This window comes from Sceloporus undulatus, chromosome 5, assembly GCF_019175285.1.
Source record: "Sceloporus undulatus isolate JIND9_A2432 ecotype Alabama chromosome 5, SceUnd_v1.1, whole genome shotgun sequence".
Classification (NCBI taxonomy): Eukaryota; Metazoa; Chordata; class Lepidosauria; order Squamata; family Phrynosomatidae; genus Sceloporus; species Sceloporus undulatus.
In genome coordinates, this window is record NC_056526.1 from 182,689,811 (window position 1) to 182,707,166 (window position 17,356).

The window sequence follows — 17,356 nt, forward strand, 5'->3', positions numbered from 1 at the left end:
CAGCACTTTGAATTGTACCTGGAAACAAACTGCCAGCCGGTATAGTTGTTTTTAACAAAGGAATAGCATGGTATCAGTAACCTGCCTCAGTTACCAGTCTGGCTGCATGTCTCTGAACCAGCTGAAGTTTCTGAATGCTGCTATTATTATTAGTAGTAGTAGTAGTAGTAGTACCACTACTACTATTACTAATCTTCTTCTACTCAAGGGCTTCCTATAGGCATCTGGTTAGCCACTATCAGAAGCATAGTGCTTGTCTAAATACACCTTTGGTAATCCAACAGGAATCTTGTTACGTTCTTATATAATTGTGCAGCCTTAGTACACCAGTGATCCCATGTCTGCTAATGCCACGTATTAAAATAATACGTAGTCAAAATAATCATAATAATTAGTTTAAATGAGATGCAGGGTTTGTGGAATGCAAACCTATGTTTGTGGCACACCTCTGTCATCTTATTTCAGATGCAATTCAAATGTTAACACTGAATAGGCAGGAGTTTTCTAATGAGGCGTTGTTTATATCTAATGACTCACACTGGGGCTACCTTGCCTGCCATACTGCTCACACACTAGTGATATGAATGCTGTGCAACTTCTGTAGGTTTAGTTGCTGTGAGTTAAGACTCCAAAGATGCCAAGATAGATGGAATTTGTCAATATAAGTTTTACCCCTCACTACTCCGCAGTGGCCTCCCATTTCCATTAGGCCTATGGTGGCCCATTTACACTTCTTCAGTCCTCAAATGGCATATTATTGGCCTAAATCCTGATGTTTATCTTGACTAGAGTTTGTTGCTATTAACTGACCTCAAATAACTTTTGAATGATGGTGACCTGTGAATGAGACACCTCCAAGCTCCTCTTTCTCAACCATTCCTCAGGTCCTGCAAACTCAAATCTTTGGCCTCTTTGGTATCCATCTGGTATGCAGTCTTCCTCCCTTTCTACTGCCTTCCACCTTTCCTAGCATTATTGCCTTTTCTAATGTATCATGCCTTCTAATGATGTAGCTGAAGTTCAACAGTCTCAATTTGGTCATCTTGGCTCCAAGGATAATTCAGGCTTGATATCTTCCAGGACCGATTTGTTTGTCTTTTTGGAAGTCTACAGTATCCTCAGTGCTCTTCTCCAGTTCCACGTCTCAAGTTAGTTGATTTACATAGAATCATAGAATCAGAGTTGGAAGAGATTATAAGGGCCATCCAGTCCAACCCCATTCTGCCATGCAGGAATACACAATCAAAGCACCCCCGACAGATAAACTGTTTAAAAACCTCCAAAGCAGGAGACTCCACCACTCTCCCAGGGAGTGTGTTCTACTGTCTAACAGCTTTCTGTCAGGAAGCTCTTCCTAATGTTTAGGTGGAATCTCTTTTCCAGTAGCTTGCATCCATTGTTCCATGTCCTATTCTCAGGAGCTTCAGAAAACGAGCTTGCTCCATCCTCACTATGACACCCCTCAAATACTTAAACGGGGCTATCATATCACCTCTTAACTGTCTCTTCTCCTGGCTAAACATATCCAGCTCCCTAGGGCGGGATAGAGACTGCCCCATTGAGGCAGCCTGCACCTGCCCCTTTCCCCTCCGGATTGGGGCCTGGGCATCTGCAGTGGCAGCCCCAGAGGCCCCAATCTGCCGCATCTCCAGGCCTTGGGGAAGCGGCAAAACGGCGCTTCCCCGTGGCCTGGAAAGGGGTGCCCTTGGGGCTTCATGCCCCAAGGACACCCTGACAGCTGCAGGGAAGGGGAGAAAGGGGCCGCTCAGCTCCTTTCTCTTCCACCACGCTGGTGCGGTCATGTAAAGGCTGCACCAGCAATGCATGTGGCAAAAAGGAGCTCTGTTTCGGAGCTCCTTCCCGCGACACTGAAAGGGCACCCCAAGCGCCCTGCACCATCACATGGACGTTATGCCTGCGCCATACTGTTTGGCTGCAGTGCAGCCATGACATCATAATGGCAGCACCCGTGTATACAAGGCACTGCCATTATCACGCCACCGTGACGTGCTAGGATCTTGTCTAGTTCTTTCGTAGCTGCCTTCCCAGTCCTAGATGTCTTCTGATTTTTTGACTGCAATCTCCGTTCTGATCAATGAATGATCTGAAATATGGGAAAATCTTTAACTGTTTGGATTTCCTGGTTGTCTAGTTTGAATTTATGTACAGCCTCCTTGGTCTTTATTTTTGTTTTCTTAATGTTGAGCAGTAAGTTTGCCTTTGCACTTTATTCTTTTACTTTCCTTAGTAACTGTCCCAGATGAAATCAATGGGATTCACCTCGGTGTTGACACACCATTCGGAAACTGACTGAATGGGTCTACTGTAGTTCAGACTAAGGAACAGGATTGATGTGAAGTGAACCCACCCAACATTTGTCCCAGGGAACTGCCAGGCTTTGTTGAGGAGCTTCTTACACACAGTGTTATTGTTTTACTCCATACGAAGGATAAAGAACGTGGAAGAATCTTGTTTTACCTGACCGCCATGTTAATAGCACAGGTATGGAAAAAAGACTCACTCCCAGATTAATGGATTTTGAAATTACTAGGTATGGCCGAGATGGATAAACTGACCTGCTTGTTAAGACAAAGATATTTTAATTGAGATTGGAATATAGGTGTGAAATTTGTAAGTAACATATGGGCTGAATTACTGCTTGTAGGCTTTTTAGATGAAAGCAGATAATTCAAGAGGTTAATAAAATTTAAGGGGAGTAGAACAGCTTAATGAAGTTGATGACAGAATTAACAATTTCCATATATACTAGACTATACGTTGACCTTATGTATAAGTCGAGGGCAGCTTTTGGGGCCAAAATCATAGATTTTGACATGCCCCTTGGATAAGACGGGGATAAAACTTAGGGGCATGTAACAAAGGATATAAAGGGTCGACTCAGGTTTTTTGGGTCAATTTTTTAACCTAAATTTGTATAGACTTATACATGAGTATATATAGTAACTGTAAGATGAGAGATCTGACACAACAAAATTCATTGATAAACAAGTATTACTAAGAGGAAGTTAATGACTGAATGTTATTGAAGGTACAAAGATGAGATGGAAGGGTGAAAAATGTATTGAAAGTTATAGGTCAGTTATATGTTTAAAGATATTATATGTAGGATAAAATATAATAAAAATAGATGTAAACGAGGCCATTTGCCCACGGCATAATCTGGAAAAGACTTGAAGGCACACAGCAACAAAAGAGGTCTGACGGTAGGAAGATGGGATGGAAAGGCAAAGAAGGTATGAAAAGTGATATGTTTAAAGATTTTGTATATGGGATTGTTTTTTAAGGGCATTTGCCCTGGTGACAAGGCCTTGAACTAACTGGCAGGCGTAAGTTGGCAATGACTTGAAAGCACACAACAACATTTATAAGTACTGTAATAGATGGTGGGAATTAATGCTTGCAGGCTTTTTTGATTGAAGCTGATAATTCAAGAGTACTAATAAAATGTAAGGGGAGTAGAAGAAGTTAATGAAGTTGGTGGCAGAATTAACAACTGTAAGATGAGAGATCTGATGCAACACAATTCATTGATAAACAAGTGTTACTAAGAGGAAGTTAATGATTGTTATTGAAGGTGTGGAGATGGAAGGGTGAAGGATGTATGTGAAGCTGTATGTCAGTTATATGTTTAATGATTTAATATTATTGAAGGTATCAAGATGCGATGGAAGGGTGAAGAAGGTATGGAAAAGCATAGGTCAGTTACATGTTTAAAGATACTGTATGCAAGAGAGCTAATAAAACTTAATTAAAAAGGGGGGGGGAAGGGGCATTTGCCATGGTGAGAAGGCCTCACTGTGTGTGTTGCGTATGCCTCTGAGGAAGGACTGGCACCCACTTGTTTTCTTTTGTGTTGTTTTCTGTGTATGCCTGTCAGGGAGAACTACCTGGCACCCACTTGTTTTGTGTTGTGTCGTTGTGTGTGGATGTGCCTGTGAGGAAGAAGTACTGGCACCCACTTCTTTTGTTTTTGTGGATGTGCCTGTGAGGAAGAACTACCTATCAGCAGCCTGTGTTGTGTTGTGTCATTTTTTGTGGATCTCTGTGAGAGGAAGAAGTACCTGGCACCCACTTATTTTGTTTTGTGTGGATGCCGGTGAGGAAGAACTATGTGGAAGCCGAATGTTTTGTGTTGTGTGGATGCCTGTGAGGAAGAACTACTTATCAATCCTCAGCAACCTGTTTTGTGTTGTGTCCTTTTGTGTGGATGCCTGTGAGGAAGAACTACCTGGCACCCACCTGTTTTGTGTTGTGTGGATGCCTGTGAGGAAGAACTATGTGGAAGCCGAATGTTTTGTGTCGTGTGGTTGTGTGTGGATGCCGGTGAGGAAGCAGCAGCCGAGGAATCCCTAAGGTCCCTGGCGTCCTAGTCCTGCTGCTCTCTCTCCCTCCTCCCCTGAAGACCGAGGGAGGGAGGGAAGGAGGCGGCGATGGCGGGGCCTTCTTCCCTTCCTCGTTGTCCCTGGGCCAGGCCCCTCCTCCATTATTATTATCCTCATCATTAACCCTCCTCCTCTTCCTTCCAATTCGGGCTGCTGCTGCTGCTGCTGCCGCCTGAGAAGGAGCGAGAGCAGGCGCGGCGGCGGCGGCGTGTGTCTGTGTCTGAGCCGAAGAGGAGGGAAGGAGGGCCCAGAGCTCCTCCACACACCCCGCCCGCCCGCCCGCCCTTCCGCTCTTTCTCTCAACAGACAGAGGCACACTCTCTCCCCGAGCGACCCAGCCAAGGCCTGCGTTGCGAGTAGTCCTGAAGCCCGGGCCTGGCCCGGACGCTGCCTAGTCCTGCATGTCTTTGCTGCCTTCCGCCCCGCATCCGCCGCCGCCGCCGCCGCCTCCTCGAAGGACGCCCCGGGGGCTGGATGCAGGTGAGGCTGGGGATCATGGGAGGCCTGGGTTGGAGTGGCGGCCTAGAGATATAGAGCTATGTGTATCTTTCCCAGCCGCGCTGCATAGGCCCCACTCGCTCCTCGTGTGAGGGTTGGAACACGTAACGTAACGTGTGAATGTGGACGGAAGGGCTGGGAAAGCAGGGCCGCGGCAGCAGCAGCAACGCCAGGCGCGCATGCGCAGTGTGTGCCCGAAGCCTCCCAGACCCCGAGGTGGTTGAGCTCCATGGGATTCAACAGGGCTCTGGGTCCCCCTGGGTAAGGAGGCCGCCTTGGGATGGCAGTGTGTGTGTGTGTGAGGGTCTGTTGTGTAGGGGTGTGGGGGTACACAGGAGGGAATGGTGGGGGGATTAGACGGGTTTTTGGGTGGTGGTGGAGGTTGTTGTTGTGTGGGGATGTGGCATGTGTGTGTGTGCCTAAAAGAGACAACTGGGCTGTGGGAAGGTGGGGGATTAGGGATATAGTGTGGGGATGTGGCGTTTGTGTGTACAAAAGAGGCAGTTGTTGGGGGGGTTAATGTGGCGTTTGTGTGTTCAGGAGAGACAACTGTTGGGTGGATGTTGGGGATGTGGCATTTGTGTATCTAGGAGAGACAGCTGTTGAGTTGCTGGTGTGTAAGGATGCGGGGTTTGTTAGTCCAGGAGAGACAACTTTGGGGTTGTTGTTGTTGTTGTGAGGGAATATAGCGTTTGTGTGTACAAGAGAGACAACTGTTGGGTTGTTGTTGTAGGAGGATGTGGTGTTTGTGTGTTCAGGACAACTGCTGGGGTGTTGTTGTTGTGTGGGGCAGAAGAAACAACTGTGGGATCCTGGCTGATTAGGGATGTGAGAGAGACAACTGCTGAGTTGTTGTTGTGTAGGGATGTGGCAAGTGTGTACAGAAGGGAGGTGTGGGAGCGTAGGTGGCATTTGTGTGTCCAGGAGAGACAACTGTTGGATTGTTGTTGTGTGGGAATATGTCATGTGTATGTACAAAAGGGACAGCAGTTGGTGTGTAGAAATGTTTGTTTATGTATTAGTTGTATTTTATGTATTTCATTTCTATGCTGCCTTTCTCCCAGAAAGGGACCCAAGGTTGGGATGTGGATTTGTGTGTCCAGAAGGAACAACTGTTGGGTTCCTGTTGTGTAAGGATGTGGCATTTGTGAGTCCAGAAGAGACAACTGTTGGGTTGCTATTGTTTTCTGCTGTGGTGGCATGTATACGGAAGAGGCAGCTATTGGTCTGATGGTGTGTAAGCATGTGGCATTTGTGTGTCCAGAAGAGGCAAATATTGGGATGATGGTGTGTAGGGCTGTGATATTTGTATGTCCAGAAGAAACAACTGTTGGGTTACTGTTGTGTAGGCTCTGGCTTTTTTTTTTTTTGTCCAGAAGATACACTGTGGGTCTGGCAGTGTATAGCGGTGTGGCATTTGTGCTTACAGAAGAGATGTGTGTTGGATTCCCGCTGTGTAGGGATGTGGCATTTGTGTGTCCAGAAGAGACAACTTCAGATTTGTAAGTATGTGGTGACTGTGTTGTAGTTTTCAGGTGTTGTATTGTGTATACTTAAACACACTGACAGGCAATTTGCATGGGTTGTGTTTGGTCTAATTGTGACAGTGTGTTAATACTGCAATTTGAATTATTTCATATCTATCCATCCATTGTGTTATGTATGTGCCACCTTTCTTCTGCCCGACTGAGACTCAATGTGGCTTACAAGAAAGCAAAGGAAACACAATAAAATCACACAATTAAAAACATACAAAAATAATGTGAAAACAGTATTGAACAACAACAGAATTAAAATCATTTAAAATCTTACTTAAACACACACCAACAGATTTCATACATAGGACAGAAATAAATTAGATTATTAATAGTACATGGAATTGCTAAACACTCTGCTACTCTCACCCCAGAATGATAGACCTCAGATGTAGGCCTGCTACTCAGAGTGTTTTGCTTGGTTGTGTTCCTGGCGTTTTAAATTACGTTGCAAGCCTACATATGCTGGTGGAGAGGCAGGGTATACATGTTCAAATAAATATAAATGGTAGTGAAAGTAGTTGTGTGTAAGTTCAGAGAATGACTGGTGCATGTTGGTAAAAGGTGGCAGCATTTAGAATAACGTTGTAGGGTTTGGGGAAAACTTTAGTATATTACATGATAACAAACCTTGATATGCTGCACAGTACATGCTCAACAAAGGTATGGCTTTAAGGTACATCTGATATGTGCATTCTGAAACTTGTTTTATCACACTGAGAATTTGTTGACTTAACGCTCGTAAAGCCTTAAGCCCACATGATGGATATTGATAAAGGAGCAGGCATATGTTTGTGTGTGGACTGTGCTCAGAGTTGTGAGAGTACAGAGACCTGTAGGGAGAGGTGAGTTCACAAGGGAAACATCTTTAGGAAGAGAGAAGCCAAGGTGGGTGTGATGTGTTACAGAAAGAAGAAATGACACTTGAAGGGACTGAGAAGTAAAGGGTTCATGCTGAGAAAGAATGGGTAGTTCTGTATACATGATTACATCTCTATACTTGGATAAACCCCTGTTTCTGGGTGGAAAATGGGATATAAATTGAATAAATAAAGATCTGGCATAATTATTGTATGTGTAAGGAGAAGTGTGTGAATTCACAAAAAAGGACTGTGTGTTTGAAGGGGAGTACCAGAGCAAACTTGCAATAGTAAGAGGTACTTGGAGCTCTGTTGTTGTTGTTGTTGTTGTTGTTGTTGTTGTCGTCATTATTATTATTATTATTATTTCTATGCCACCTTTCTCCTAGAAGGGACCCAAGGCGGCTCAGAGTTTATTCATTTATCAACTCTTAAAACTTGATCTATCCATTATCTTTGCATTTTCATGAACAACAATCAGTGATTACGATTGGTCCTTAAAGGCCAAAAGAAATACAATACATACATTTAAAATATACGAGAAAAGTTACATACAGTAAAAAAAACAAACATCATTGTGGCCCTTGTGGTCTCTTCCAACTCTATGATTTTATGAATCTCCAGGTCCTCCAGTGCTACTTTATGGTCAAAATCTGCAAGAAGTCGATCATAAAATCATTTTGGAGAACCTACAAATGCTTAGAGAAGTGATTTCTCTAAGAACTTCTAGGTTCTCCAGCACAACTCTATGGTCAACATCTGGCAAAATTGCATAACCAAATCCGCAGAAGTCAAAGCAACAAATGGGGAGAGCTGTACTAAGTTTGCTATTTTCTGCAGTTAGTATCCTAAAGGAAGGTAAGCTAAGCAGGGTCAGCTCTGGTTAGTACTTTGATGGGAAACCACCAACCAATACCAGGTGCTCTGGGCTATATATCAGAGATAGAAACTAGCAAAACCACTGAAGAAAATATTCCTTGTCTAAGAAAACCCTGTTAAATTTATGGAGTTGCCATAAGCAAACAGAGACTTGAAGATTGTGTGTGCATGCACACACACACACACACACTGAAATATCCTGTGTAAATCATAAAGACAACATAACAAGTACTAAGAAACCTACAGAGGTGCCTGGAAAAATAATTTTAACTGAAAACTGTTTCCTCCTTTAATATCTTGCAAATATCATTTCAGTCTGCAGTGTGCCTAGTTCTTGACAAATAGGAAGTGAAACTGATTAAAGGAAGGCTGCTGCTTGATCGGAATTTACTGCTTGCTCCTCTTCTGTCTATGTGGCCTATGGCAAATAACAATATGCCAACCTGATTGTGGTGTGTTGGCATATATCATATGTATTTTAAATATTTCTTGTTGGCGATGGTGGATAAGCAGAGGTATTGTCTTTAAATTTGTTCATGTTCAGTTTCAGCTGACTTTTAAAAGTCGGAAAGGATAAACCAGACTTTTTAGCCTAACCCAACTTAGTATTTATGATTTTTTAAGATAACATAATTGCTGAAAGAATGCTTTGTGTGTAGGAAATACTCTGGATCTTCCTGTGCTGCCTTTTTAATTCAAAAAGGTTGATTTGTTTGATTAGATGCATTAACAACAGACAAGCTTAAATGAGCTCTGATAGTGATAATGGTGTCCTTTGTGTCTAGTGTCTGCTGATCTTGAGCAAGTTTGTCTTTGACATAGTGAGAATGTTCATATGCAACAGGTGCTTCTGAGCAACCTATCCATTTTCACAGAACAAGGATTACAGACCTTCAGACTCTACACCAGCTGCAGACTGGCATCTACCATATTCAGCAAACTTTGTTTGAAGTGTGCTGGGGATAAATAAAAACATACAAAATAGTTTGGGATTGTTTTCACATGTTGGATTTCTGAAATTTCATCTTGCGTTCAGTTCAGCTGGATGATTCCTATTTTTAGAGCAATTTCTCTACTTTCTTGTTCTTTACTTTACTGCCCCTCACTCTTGGAACCTCCTTCCCCCACGAGACTCACAGCTCATCACTTCTTTAACTAGTTTCAAACCTGAGTTGAAGACCATCCTGTTCAGAGAAGCGTTCCCAGGCATTGCGTGACTGTTATTTGCTATTTCACGTTTTTAATTTGTTGCCTGTTTTATTGAACCCTTTTCTGTATTCGTATGTATTATTTTTATGTATTATGCTATTATTTCTTAGATTGTACGCCATGGGCAGGTTTACTCCTATTTTATTGTTGGTATGTACAGCGCTGTGCAAATCTACAGTGCTATATAAATAAAGCATAATAATAATAATACTTTTAGATTTCTTTAGCTAGAACATATATAGACAGGATGATAACAAGTTGCATCTACAATGCAGTACCTACAGTGTAGCTATGGCTGAGATATAGTTGGCCCTCTGCATCCATGGATTCCACATTCACAGATCCAACCATTCACGGCTTGAGAATATTAAAAATATATATATTCCAAAAAGTAAACCTTGATTTTGCCGTTTTATATAAGGGATGCCATTTTACTATGCTATTTTATAGCTATGCTATGCTATGGGACTTCAGCATCACAGATTTTTTGGTATCCACAGGGATGGGGGGAACTCTTGGAATCAAACCCCAGTGAGTTCCCAACTTTTTGACTCACAGAGCCTTTGTTAGAATCAATTTCTATGGTGGAGCCCTAAGGGGCCTACCCTGTATGTTACATGTTAATGGTGTTTAGAAGCAGTGTTACAAATTTTATTTCTTTCATTTCTGGAGTGGCTGCAGAACACCTGGGAAGTGCATGCGGAGCCCTAAGGGCTCCACAGAGCACAGGTTGGGAACTGCTGGTGTAGACAAAGTCAGCAGGTCTCTCAGTCCTTTACATAATCTTTACATAATAAAGATCTAATTGTGATCTTTATATGACTTGCTTCCAGATTTATTTTATGAAGAGGGAATTTGAACTGAATATACACATTTACAGAGAGCCGGTGTGGCATACTGGTTTGAGCAGGGATTTGAGACTAGGCTCTGGATCCCTGTTCAGCCGTGGAAACCTAGGACAAACCATATTCTCTCTACTTTAGAGGACAGCAATAGCAAACCCCCTCTGAATACAGCAAAACAGAATTATTACAAATCATTGATCTCTGCCAATGAGAGGCGCCCGCAGCGTTTGTTCTCCATCTTCAACTTGTTGCTTAAACCTCCCTCTCCTCCTGTCTCTTCATCATTCTCTCCTTATGACTTTGCTAACTATTTCATCTCTAAGATTACCACTCAAAACAGAGTTGAAAACCATCCTGTTCAGAGAAGCCATCCCAGGCATTGCATAATTGTCGCTTACTACCTGATGTTCATTTGTTGCCTGTTTATCGATCCATTTCCTGTATTGCTATGTATTGTATATGTATTATCCTACTTGAGAGTATGTATTTTCCCTGGAAAATGATTAACCTTCCATTTTGAAGCCAAGCCCTCCCTTCAGTCCATCTGCCTTGGTCCAGGCCTCGGAGGTTGAGAGGAACTGCTGGACCTCTTACCCTTTCCCTCCACCACTCCCTTCTCCTTCTGTGTCATGTCTTTTTAGATTGTAAGCCCGAGGGCAGGGAACCGTCTAACTAAAAAGATTGCATGTACAGCGCTGTGTAAATTTACAGCGCTTCATAAATAAAGGTTAATTAATAATAATAATAATAATAACAACAACAACAATAACATGCCAATAAAGCACCATGGTACATTAACTTCTTGACTTTTGACTTTATATGATTTAGAGATTAAATAAATGTCCTACAGTGTAAAGGTAACATCAAGACAGTTTAGCTGTGCAGCCAACCTCAATAGAAACAATATTGGGTAATAATTTATCCCCCACCCCCAACCCACCACCAGTCTTCTTTTTGTGTCCTTTTTTTTGTGAAGTGCAGGCATGTTAAGTTAGACAAAATACTGTGCAATTAATATTATGACTCAGAATTTACAATTTCAGCCATGTGATCTGCTTTAGTTTTACACTGATTTCTTTAGTGCTTGTCTTAGTTTTTGCATCATGAATTTCTAAAATGTATGTAAGTCTTTATGAGCAGTTTGTCAAATTACTGGTTGTGCATTGCGTTTCAAATGATTTTTCTTAAATGTTTAGGCATCTTTCATACCTTCTCTCTGTATATAAATCTTTTTTGTTGTTTTGTGTGTGTGTGTGTGTGTGTTTTAAGGGAGTTGGGAATCGGGGGCACTGCTTTACAGTGGTTCCGGTCCTATTTGTCGGGCAGATTCCAGATGGTGTCACTTGGCGACAGTTGCTCGGCCAAGAGGGAGCTCAAATCAGGTTTCCCTCAGGGCGCGATACTGTCACCAATGCTCTTCAATATTTACATGAAGCCGCTGGGTGAGATCATCCGGAGACATGGAGCGGGGTGTTATCAGTATGCTGATGACCCCCAAATTTGTTTCTCCATGTCTCAGACTGCTTCAGTAACCAAGGATGGCATCTCCTCTGAATTACTGTCTGAGGTCGGTAATGGATCGGAGGAGGGAAAATAGACTTAAATTGAATCCAAATAAAACGGAGGTACTCGCTATAGGCAATCCTAATCCGGGAATGGTGATAAGCTCTCCAGTACTGGATGGGGTCACACTTCCCCTAAAGAACTGTGTTCATAGCTTGGGGCTGCTCCTCGACTCCTCGCTTCACCTGTCATCGCAGGTTGACGTGACAGCCAGGAGTGCCTGTTATCAGCTTTGGCTGATACGCCAGTTACACCCCTTCCTGGAACGGGAAAACCTTGAAACGGTTGTACATTCACTGGTAATCTCTCGTCTCGATTTCTGCAATGCACTCTACATGGGGCAACCCTTATGCAACGTTCGGAAGCCGAAACATGGCAGCCAGATTGGTGATTCTATCACACCTATCTTAAAATCCCTACACTGGCTGCCTATTAGCTTCCAGGCACAGTATAAGGTGTTGGTTATTACCTATAAAGCCCTACATGGCTTGGGTCCAGCTTACCTGAGGGAACATCTTCTCCCATATAATCCTTCCTGCACTCTCAGGTCCTCAGGGAAGAACCTACTACATTCACAGAGAACTAGACTAGTAACTACCTCCCAGAAGACATTTGCTTCTGCCGCTCCAAAAATCTGGAACGATCTGCCGGATGAGATCCGCCAACTAACATCTTTCGAGGCCTTTAAGAAGGCAATAAAAACAGATCTCTTCCGGCGGGCCTTCCCAAATTGATCCCCAAATTTCACTCTCTGTGTGCCTAAATTGTTTCTCTTCGGACCAATTTGAATACTTTTGATATTATTGTTTTCTCTTTTTATATGCTGTTACTCGCCTTGATCCAACACAGGGAAAGGCGGGTTATAAATAAATACTATTATTATTATTATTATTATTATTATTATTATTATTATTATTCTTGTTATTGCAATTCATGTTGTACACCGCTTTGATCATTTGGAAAAGCGGTTAACAAATAAAATTTATTATTATTATTATTTGTTGATAACCACCCTCAAGTCGATCTTGACCAATGGCAACCCTGTGGATGAGACATCTCCAAGCACCCCTGTCCTCCACTGCTCCGCTTAGTTCCTGTAAACTCATCCCCATGACCTCCTTAATAGAGTCCATCCATCTAGCATGTGGCCTTCCTCTTTTTCTACTCCCCCCCCCCCCGGCTTTCCTAGCATTATTTTTTTCAATGAGTCGTGCCTTCTCATCCATTCATCCCGAAGTACGTCAGCCTAAGTTTTGTCCTCTTTACTTCCATGGAGATTTCTGGAAGCCCTCTTTATTAATAAGAAATGTTAATAGGTTAATGCTTTATTGTCAGGGCAGGCAAGTGTAGCAGGGCATGGGGCCAATTTTCTGCCCTTCAGACACTTGTGTCAACAGAAACGTCAAAAAGCCAAAAAAAAAAAAAAAAGGAAGTCACCAGTTTATTTTTGAAAATACAGCATGAGGAGGGTGAAACCCGTTCAAAAGGCAAATTGCTGCTCACAGAGGCTTCTGGGAAAGAAAATCCACCCTTTTATTTGCCAGGAAAAAAGTCTGTTGTGTCTTAAGAGGTTGAGAGATTGGGGGCTGCCTTTGGCCTCAGGGGTCACACTTCAATGTGTGATGTAGAAGCAATATTCTTTTCCAGGTGGCTCCAAAATGAATATTGAAGGGAATTTTTAATCCATCTGAAAAATAGCTATTATTTATAATTCTGAAACTACCGCATATTCTCATACTTGCGGATATGAATATATACGGTAATTTCAGAATTACAAATATAGTGCACCTGCATTATATGGGAGCTTGAGCATATATGCTTAAGCCGCCCAGGAGCGCACAGGGTGGTGTGTCCCATTCATATGAATGGGGCGTGCGCCTGTGCCACTGCGTGCCTGTACCCCATTCACTTGAATGGGGTTCAAGCATAGGCGGAATTCGCCTTACGTGGGGGGGGGTCCGGAACGGATCCCCCACGTAAGGCGAGGTTCCACTGTAATAGCTGTTTTTCAAATGGATTAAAAATTCCCTTCAAATTGGCCTCCTGCATTAATCGAGGGCAAGTTTTGGGGCCAAAATTATGGATTTTTCTATGACCCATATGGATTTTATATAACCCATGTTAAAATTTAGGGGCATGTAACATGGTTAAAAAAGGTGTGGGGGGGGTAAATCCAGTTCGCCCAATAAATTAAACATATAATTATCAGAGATTGAGGGGGGTTGGAGAGGAAAGACATCACCACTACTCCTGCACCTGCTGTGTTCCTTCCAAAGAGGGAAACTGGGTTCCTTCTGTCACAGGCATTGCAGAGCTGTGCCAGGACAGGTGGGGAAAAGAACATGTGTGCCAGGAAGAGAGGCAAACTGCAGTTGGGATGGTCTTTTTCTCTGCAGGGACGGGTTCCATGCCAACTGTAGTCTGCCTCTCCCTGCTGTGTGCCTCTTTCTCCTACTACAAAAGGCTCAGTGGCATCAAACCCTACCCTCCTTCATGCTTCTCTGCCTCCAGGGGGCATGCCAGCTGCCTGCTGTAGCACTTCTCTTTTCTTGGCAAAGAAGAACTGGGCAGGGGGCAGTCCTGGTTTCCCCTCTGATGAGGTAGAATGGCAAGCAGGCAGCCTAAAGGGGCACGCCAGAGTGAGCTGGGGCAGAGGAGTGACTTGTTTTAATCCCACACTGAAAAGGGCCACTCACAGTTACAATAATAGAATCATAGATTTGGAAGAGACCACGAGGGCCATCCAGTCCAACACTTCTGCCATGCAGAAATACACAGTCAAAGCATCCCCGACAGATGGCCGTCCAGCCTTTGTTTAAAAAACTCCAAAGAAGGAGACTCCACCATCCTCTAAGGGAGTATGTTCCACTGTAACAGCTCTTACTGTTAGGAAGTTTCTCCTAATGTTGTGGTGGAATCTCTTTTCCTGTAGCTTGCATCCATTGCCCTGTGTCCTATTCTCTGGAACAGCAGAGAACAAGCTTGCTCAATCCTCAATATGACACCCCTTCAAATACTTAAACAGGGCTATCATATCACCTCGTAACCATCTCTTCTCCAGATTAAACATACCCATCATTCCTCATAAGGCATGGTTTCCATACCCTTCACCATTTTAGTTGCCCTTCTCTGGACACGCTCCAGCTTCTCAACATCCTTTTTGAATTGTGATGCCCAGAATTGGGCACAGTATTCCAGGTGAGGCCTGCCCAAAGCAGAATAGGGTGGCACTAATATTTCCCTCAGTCTAGACACTATACCTCTATTGATGCAGCCTAGAATTGAAATGGCAGTTGATAGCAGTTAACAACAACAATATTTCTCAATATAGCTGAGATATCTGATAGTCTGTAGACTGAGAAGCTCAGGTGTCATGCAAAGGAGTTTGTAAAGCAAGTCATAACCTGTTTATGTGCAGACTTGCTGGATCTGATCCCAGTTCTCTAGTTGGATTTATGACTGTAGTATGTATTCTCTTGTGTGAGAATATCTTTCTGCTATCACATGATACTGCCATAAGCGCCTTTGCAATTTGTGCTTAAGATTTATCTTACCTACTAGTCATTTTCGGAATATTCTTCATCTCTTAGGAATCTGAATAACAAAAAACAAATGTAAATACTTGTCAGTCCCTTCTCCTGTGTAAATTCAGTATTTTACCTTTGCCTTAATATTGAAGAAAAAATAGAATTGAAGTTGTAAAGAAATCTGATAAAGAAGCCAAATGTCCAGCAGTTTATTTTGGTGCTGAAGTCTATACATTGGCCCAGTACAGACCACTGCTTTGCGGCGACCTGGGGCCAATTTTAGAGTTCCAGAGCGTGCAGCATCCACACCACTCCAGAAGCCTAACATGTATGAATGGTGCCATCTTTACGTGGCGCACATGCATGACACAAGCGCAGTGCCACGTCTGCACCTCCGGGTGCTGCGCTTGTGTCTTGGCACACTGATGACATCATTCCTTCGCACCAAAAGGAACCAAGTTCTTCCAGGTTCTTTTTGGTCCGGAGGGCCGCTACGCCAATTGGCTGCTGCGGCATCCCTCCGGAGGGAAATATGACACTGCCTGTTTTGGGGCGGTCTGTCCTGGGTCATTGGCTAACAAGCTGAAGTGATGTAACCTTGTATTTGCCTTAAAGCAAAAAAGTACAGCTAGACAGTTGAAACTCTAATTCAAGCTGTGAGGCAAATTGTGGTTGTATCCCAGTACCAAGCCAGCGTGGTGTAGTGGTTTAAGCATTGGACTATGGTCCAAAACAGACTGCAGAAATAATCGAGACCACTTCAACTGCCCTGGCTCAATGCTAGGGAATTCTGGGAACAGTAGTTTTTTTGAGACAATGAGCCTTCTCTGTCAGAGAGCTCTGGTGCCAAAATAAACCATAGTTCCTGGGTTTCCGTAGCACTGAGCCAGGACAGTTAAAGTGGTCTCAAACTGGATTACTTCTCCAGTGTAGTGTATTTTGGACCTATGACTCTGGAGACCAGTGCCTGCATTCCTGTTCAGCCATGGAAACCCATTGAGTGAGTCTGGGCAAGTCACTCTCTTGACCTTAGAGGAAATCAAAGGCAAACCTCTGAACAACTCTTGCAAAGAAAACTCCATGATAGGTTAATCTTAGGATTGCCATTAGTCGGGAAGGACATGAAAGCCCATAACAACAATAAATCCCAGTACCGCTGTGGTGTTCAACTTGTTTGTAACTGGGGAGAGCGTTATACAACCCAGTCTTGGCACTGGTTTTTCAAAGGCATCTGGTATGTCTGAAACTGAAGACATCAAGTGATGCAACGTGTTATTGACAGTTCATCCTTTTGATTTATAGAACAGATGGGTGCCACATATTTACAGCTCTTCATTAGACTAATAAGTGGTTGTGTACTTAAGGTCCAGTCTTGAATACTTATTTGCAAAAACCAATCTATACAGGCCTTGTGATGTCATGCCAAGACTATTTGAATCTCCCCCTGCATTTTCTTTCGTGTTGGTTCAGGCCATAGAATATTTTAGTGTAGGAAAGTTCATTGTATTAGTTGTGGGAGGAGCTGTAGGATCCCCTGCATTTTTCCAGGTTTGGTTTGCCCTTTCCCAGCATGCTCTGCTTTAGCTTGAGGTTTTTAGTTTGGAGCAGTCTTTGCTATGAGCTGGCAGAGAGCTGTTTTTTGGTGGTAAACAGGCCCGGAAAGGGCATTTCTTACACGTTAGCCTTTTTAGTTACCAAGAACAAGTTAGCCGAATCAGTTACCAGGAACTAGCTAGCCAAATCAGTTACCAGAAATTAGTTACCTACTTCAAGACAAAGAATTCAGGAGCTGAAAGACCCTGCACCAGCTCCATTGAAAGAGGAGATCAAACCAAGATCAGACCCAGAAAGATGACACTCTGAAGATTGCTGAAAGTCTGTAAAGTATCTTTTATCTAGAGTTGGGGAGGAGAAAACTCTTTATTTTTGTTCTTTAAATTAAACTTCCCCCCTTTTGAACTTTACATTCAGCTTCAGAGCCTTTTTTGGATAGAAGAGTTTGATCTCACCAGGGTAACGGCGTTGCACACCCAAATC

At 43.1% G+C, this 17,356-nt stretch overlaps 1 protein-coding gene across 2 annotated transcripts in view; it reads left to right on the forward strand.

The window, feature by feature from the left end:
• Positions 1-4,668: 4,668 nt before the first annotated feature.
• CNOT6L (CCR4-NOT transcription complex subunit 6 like) overlaps positions 4,669-17,356 on the forward strand; it is a 46,854-nt gene continuing 34,166 nt past the window's right edge. Inside the window, exon 1 of one of the 2 annotated variants that reach the window (XM_042467216.1) lies at positions 4,669-4,883. Coding sequence is in view for 1 of the 2 variants with exons in the window: in XM_042467214.1 (XP_042323148.1) it covers positions 5,131-5,162 (32 nt within the window). In the remaining variant the exon portion in view is untranslated. Of the gene's footprint in view, positions 4,884-5,003; positions 5,163-17,356 lie in introns of those variants that run through there. The other variant, XM_042467214.1, reaches the window with a different exon arrangement.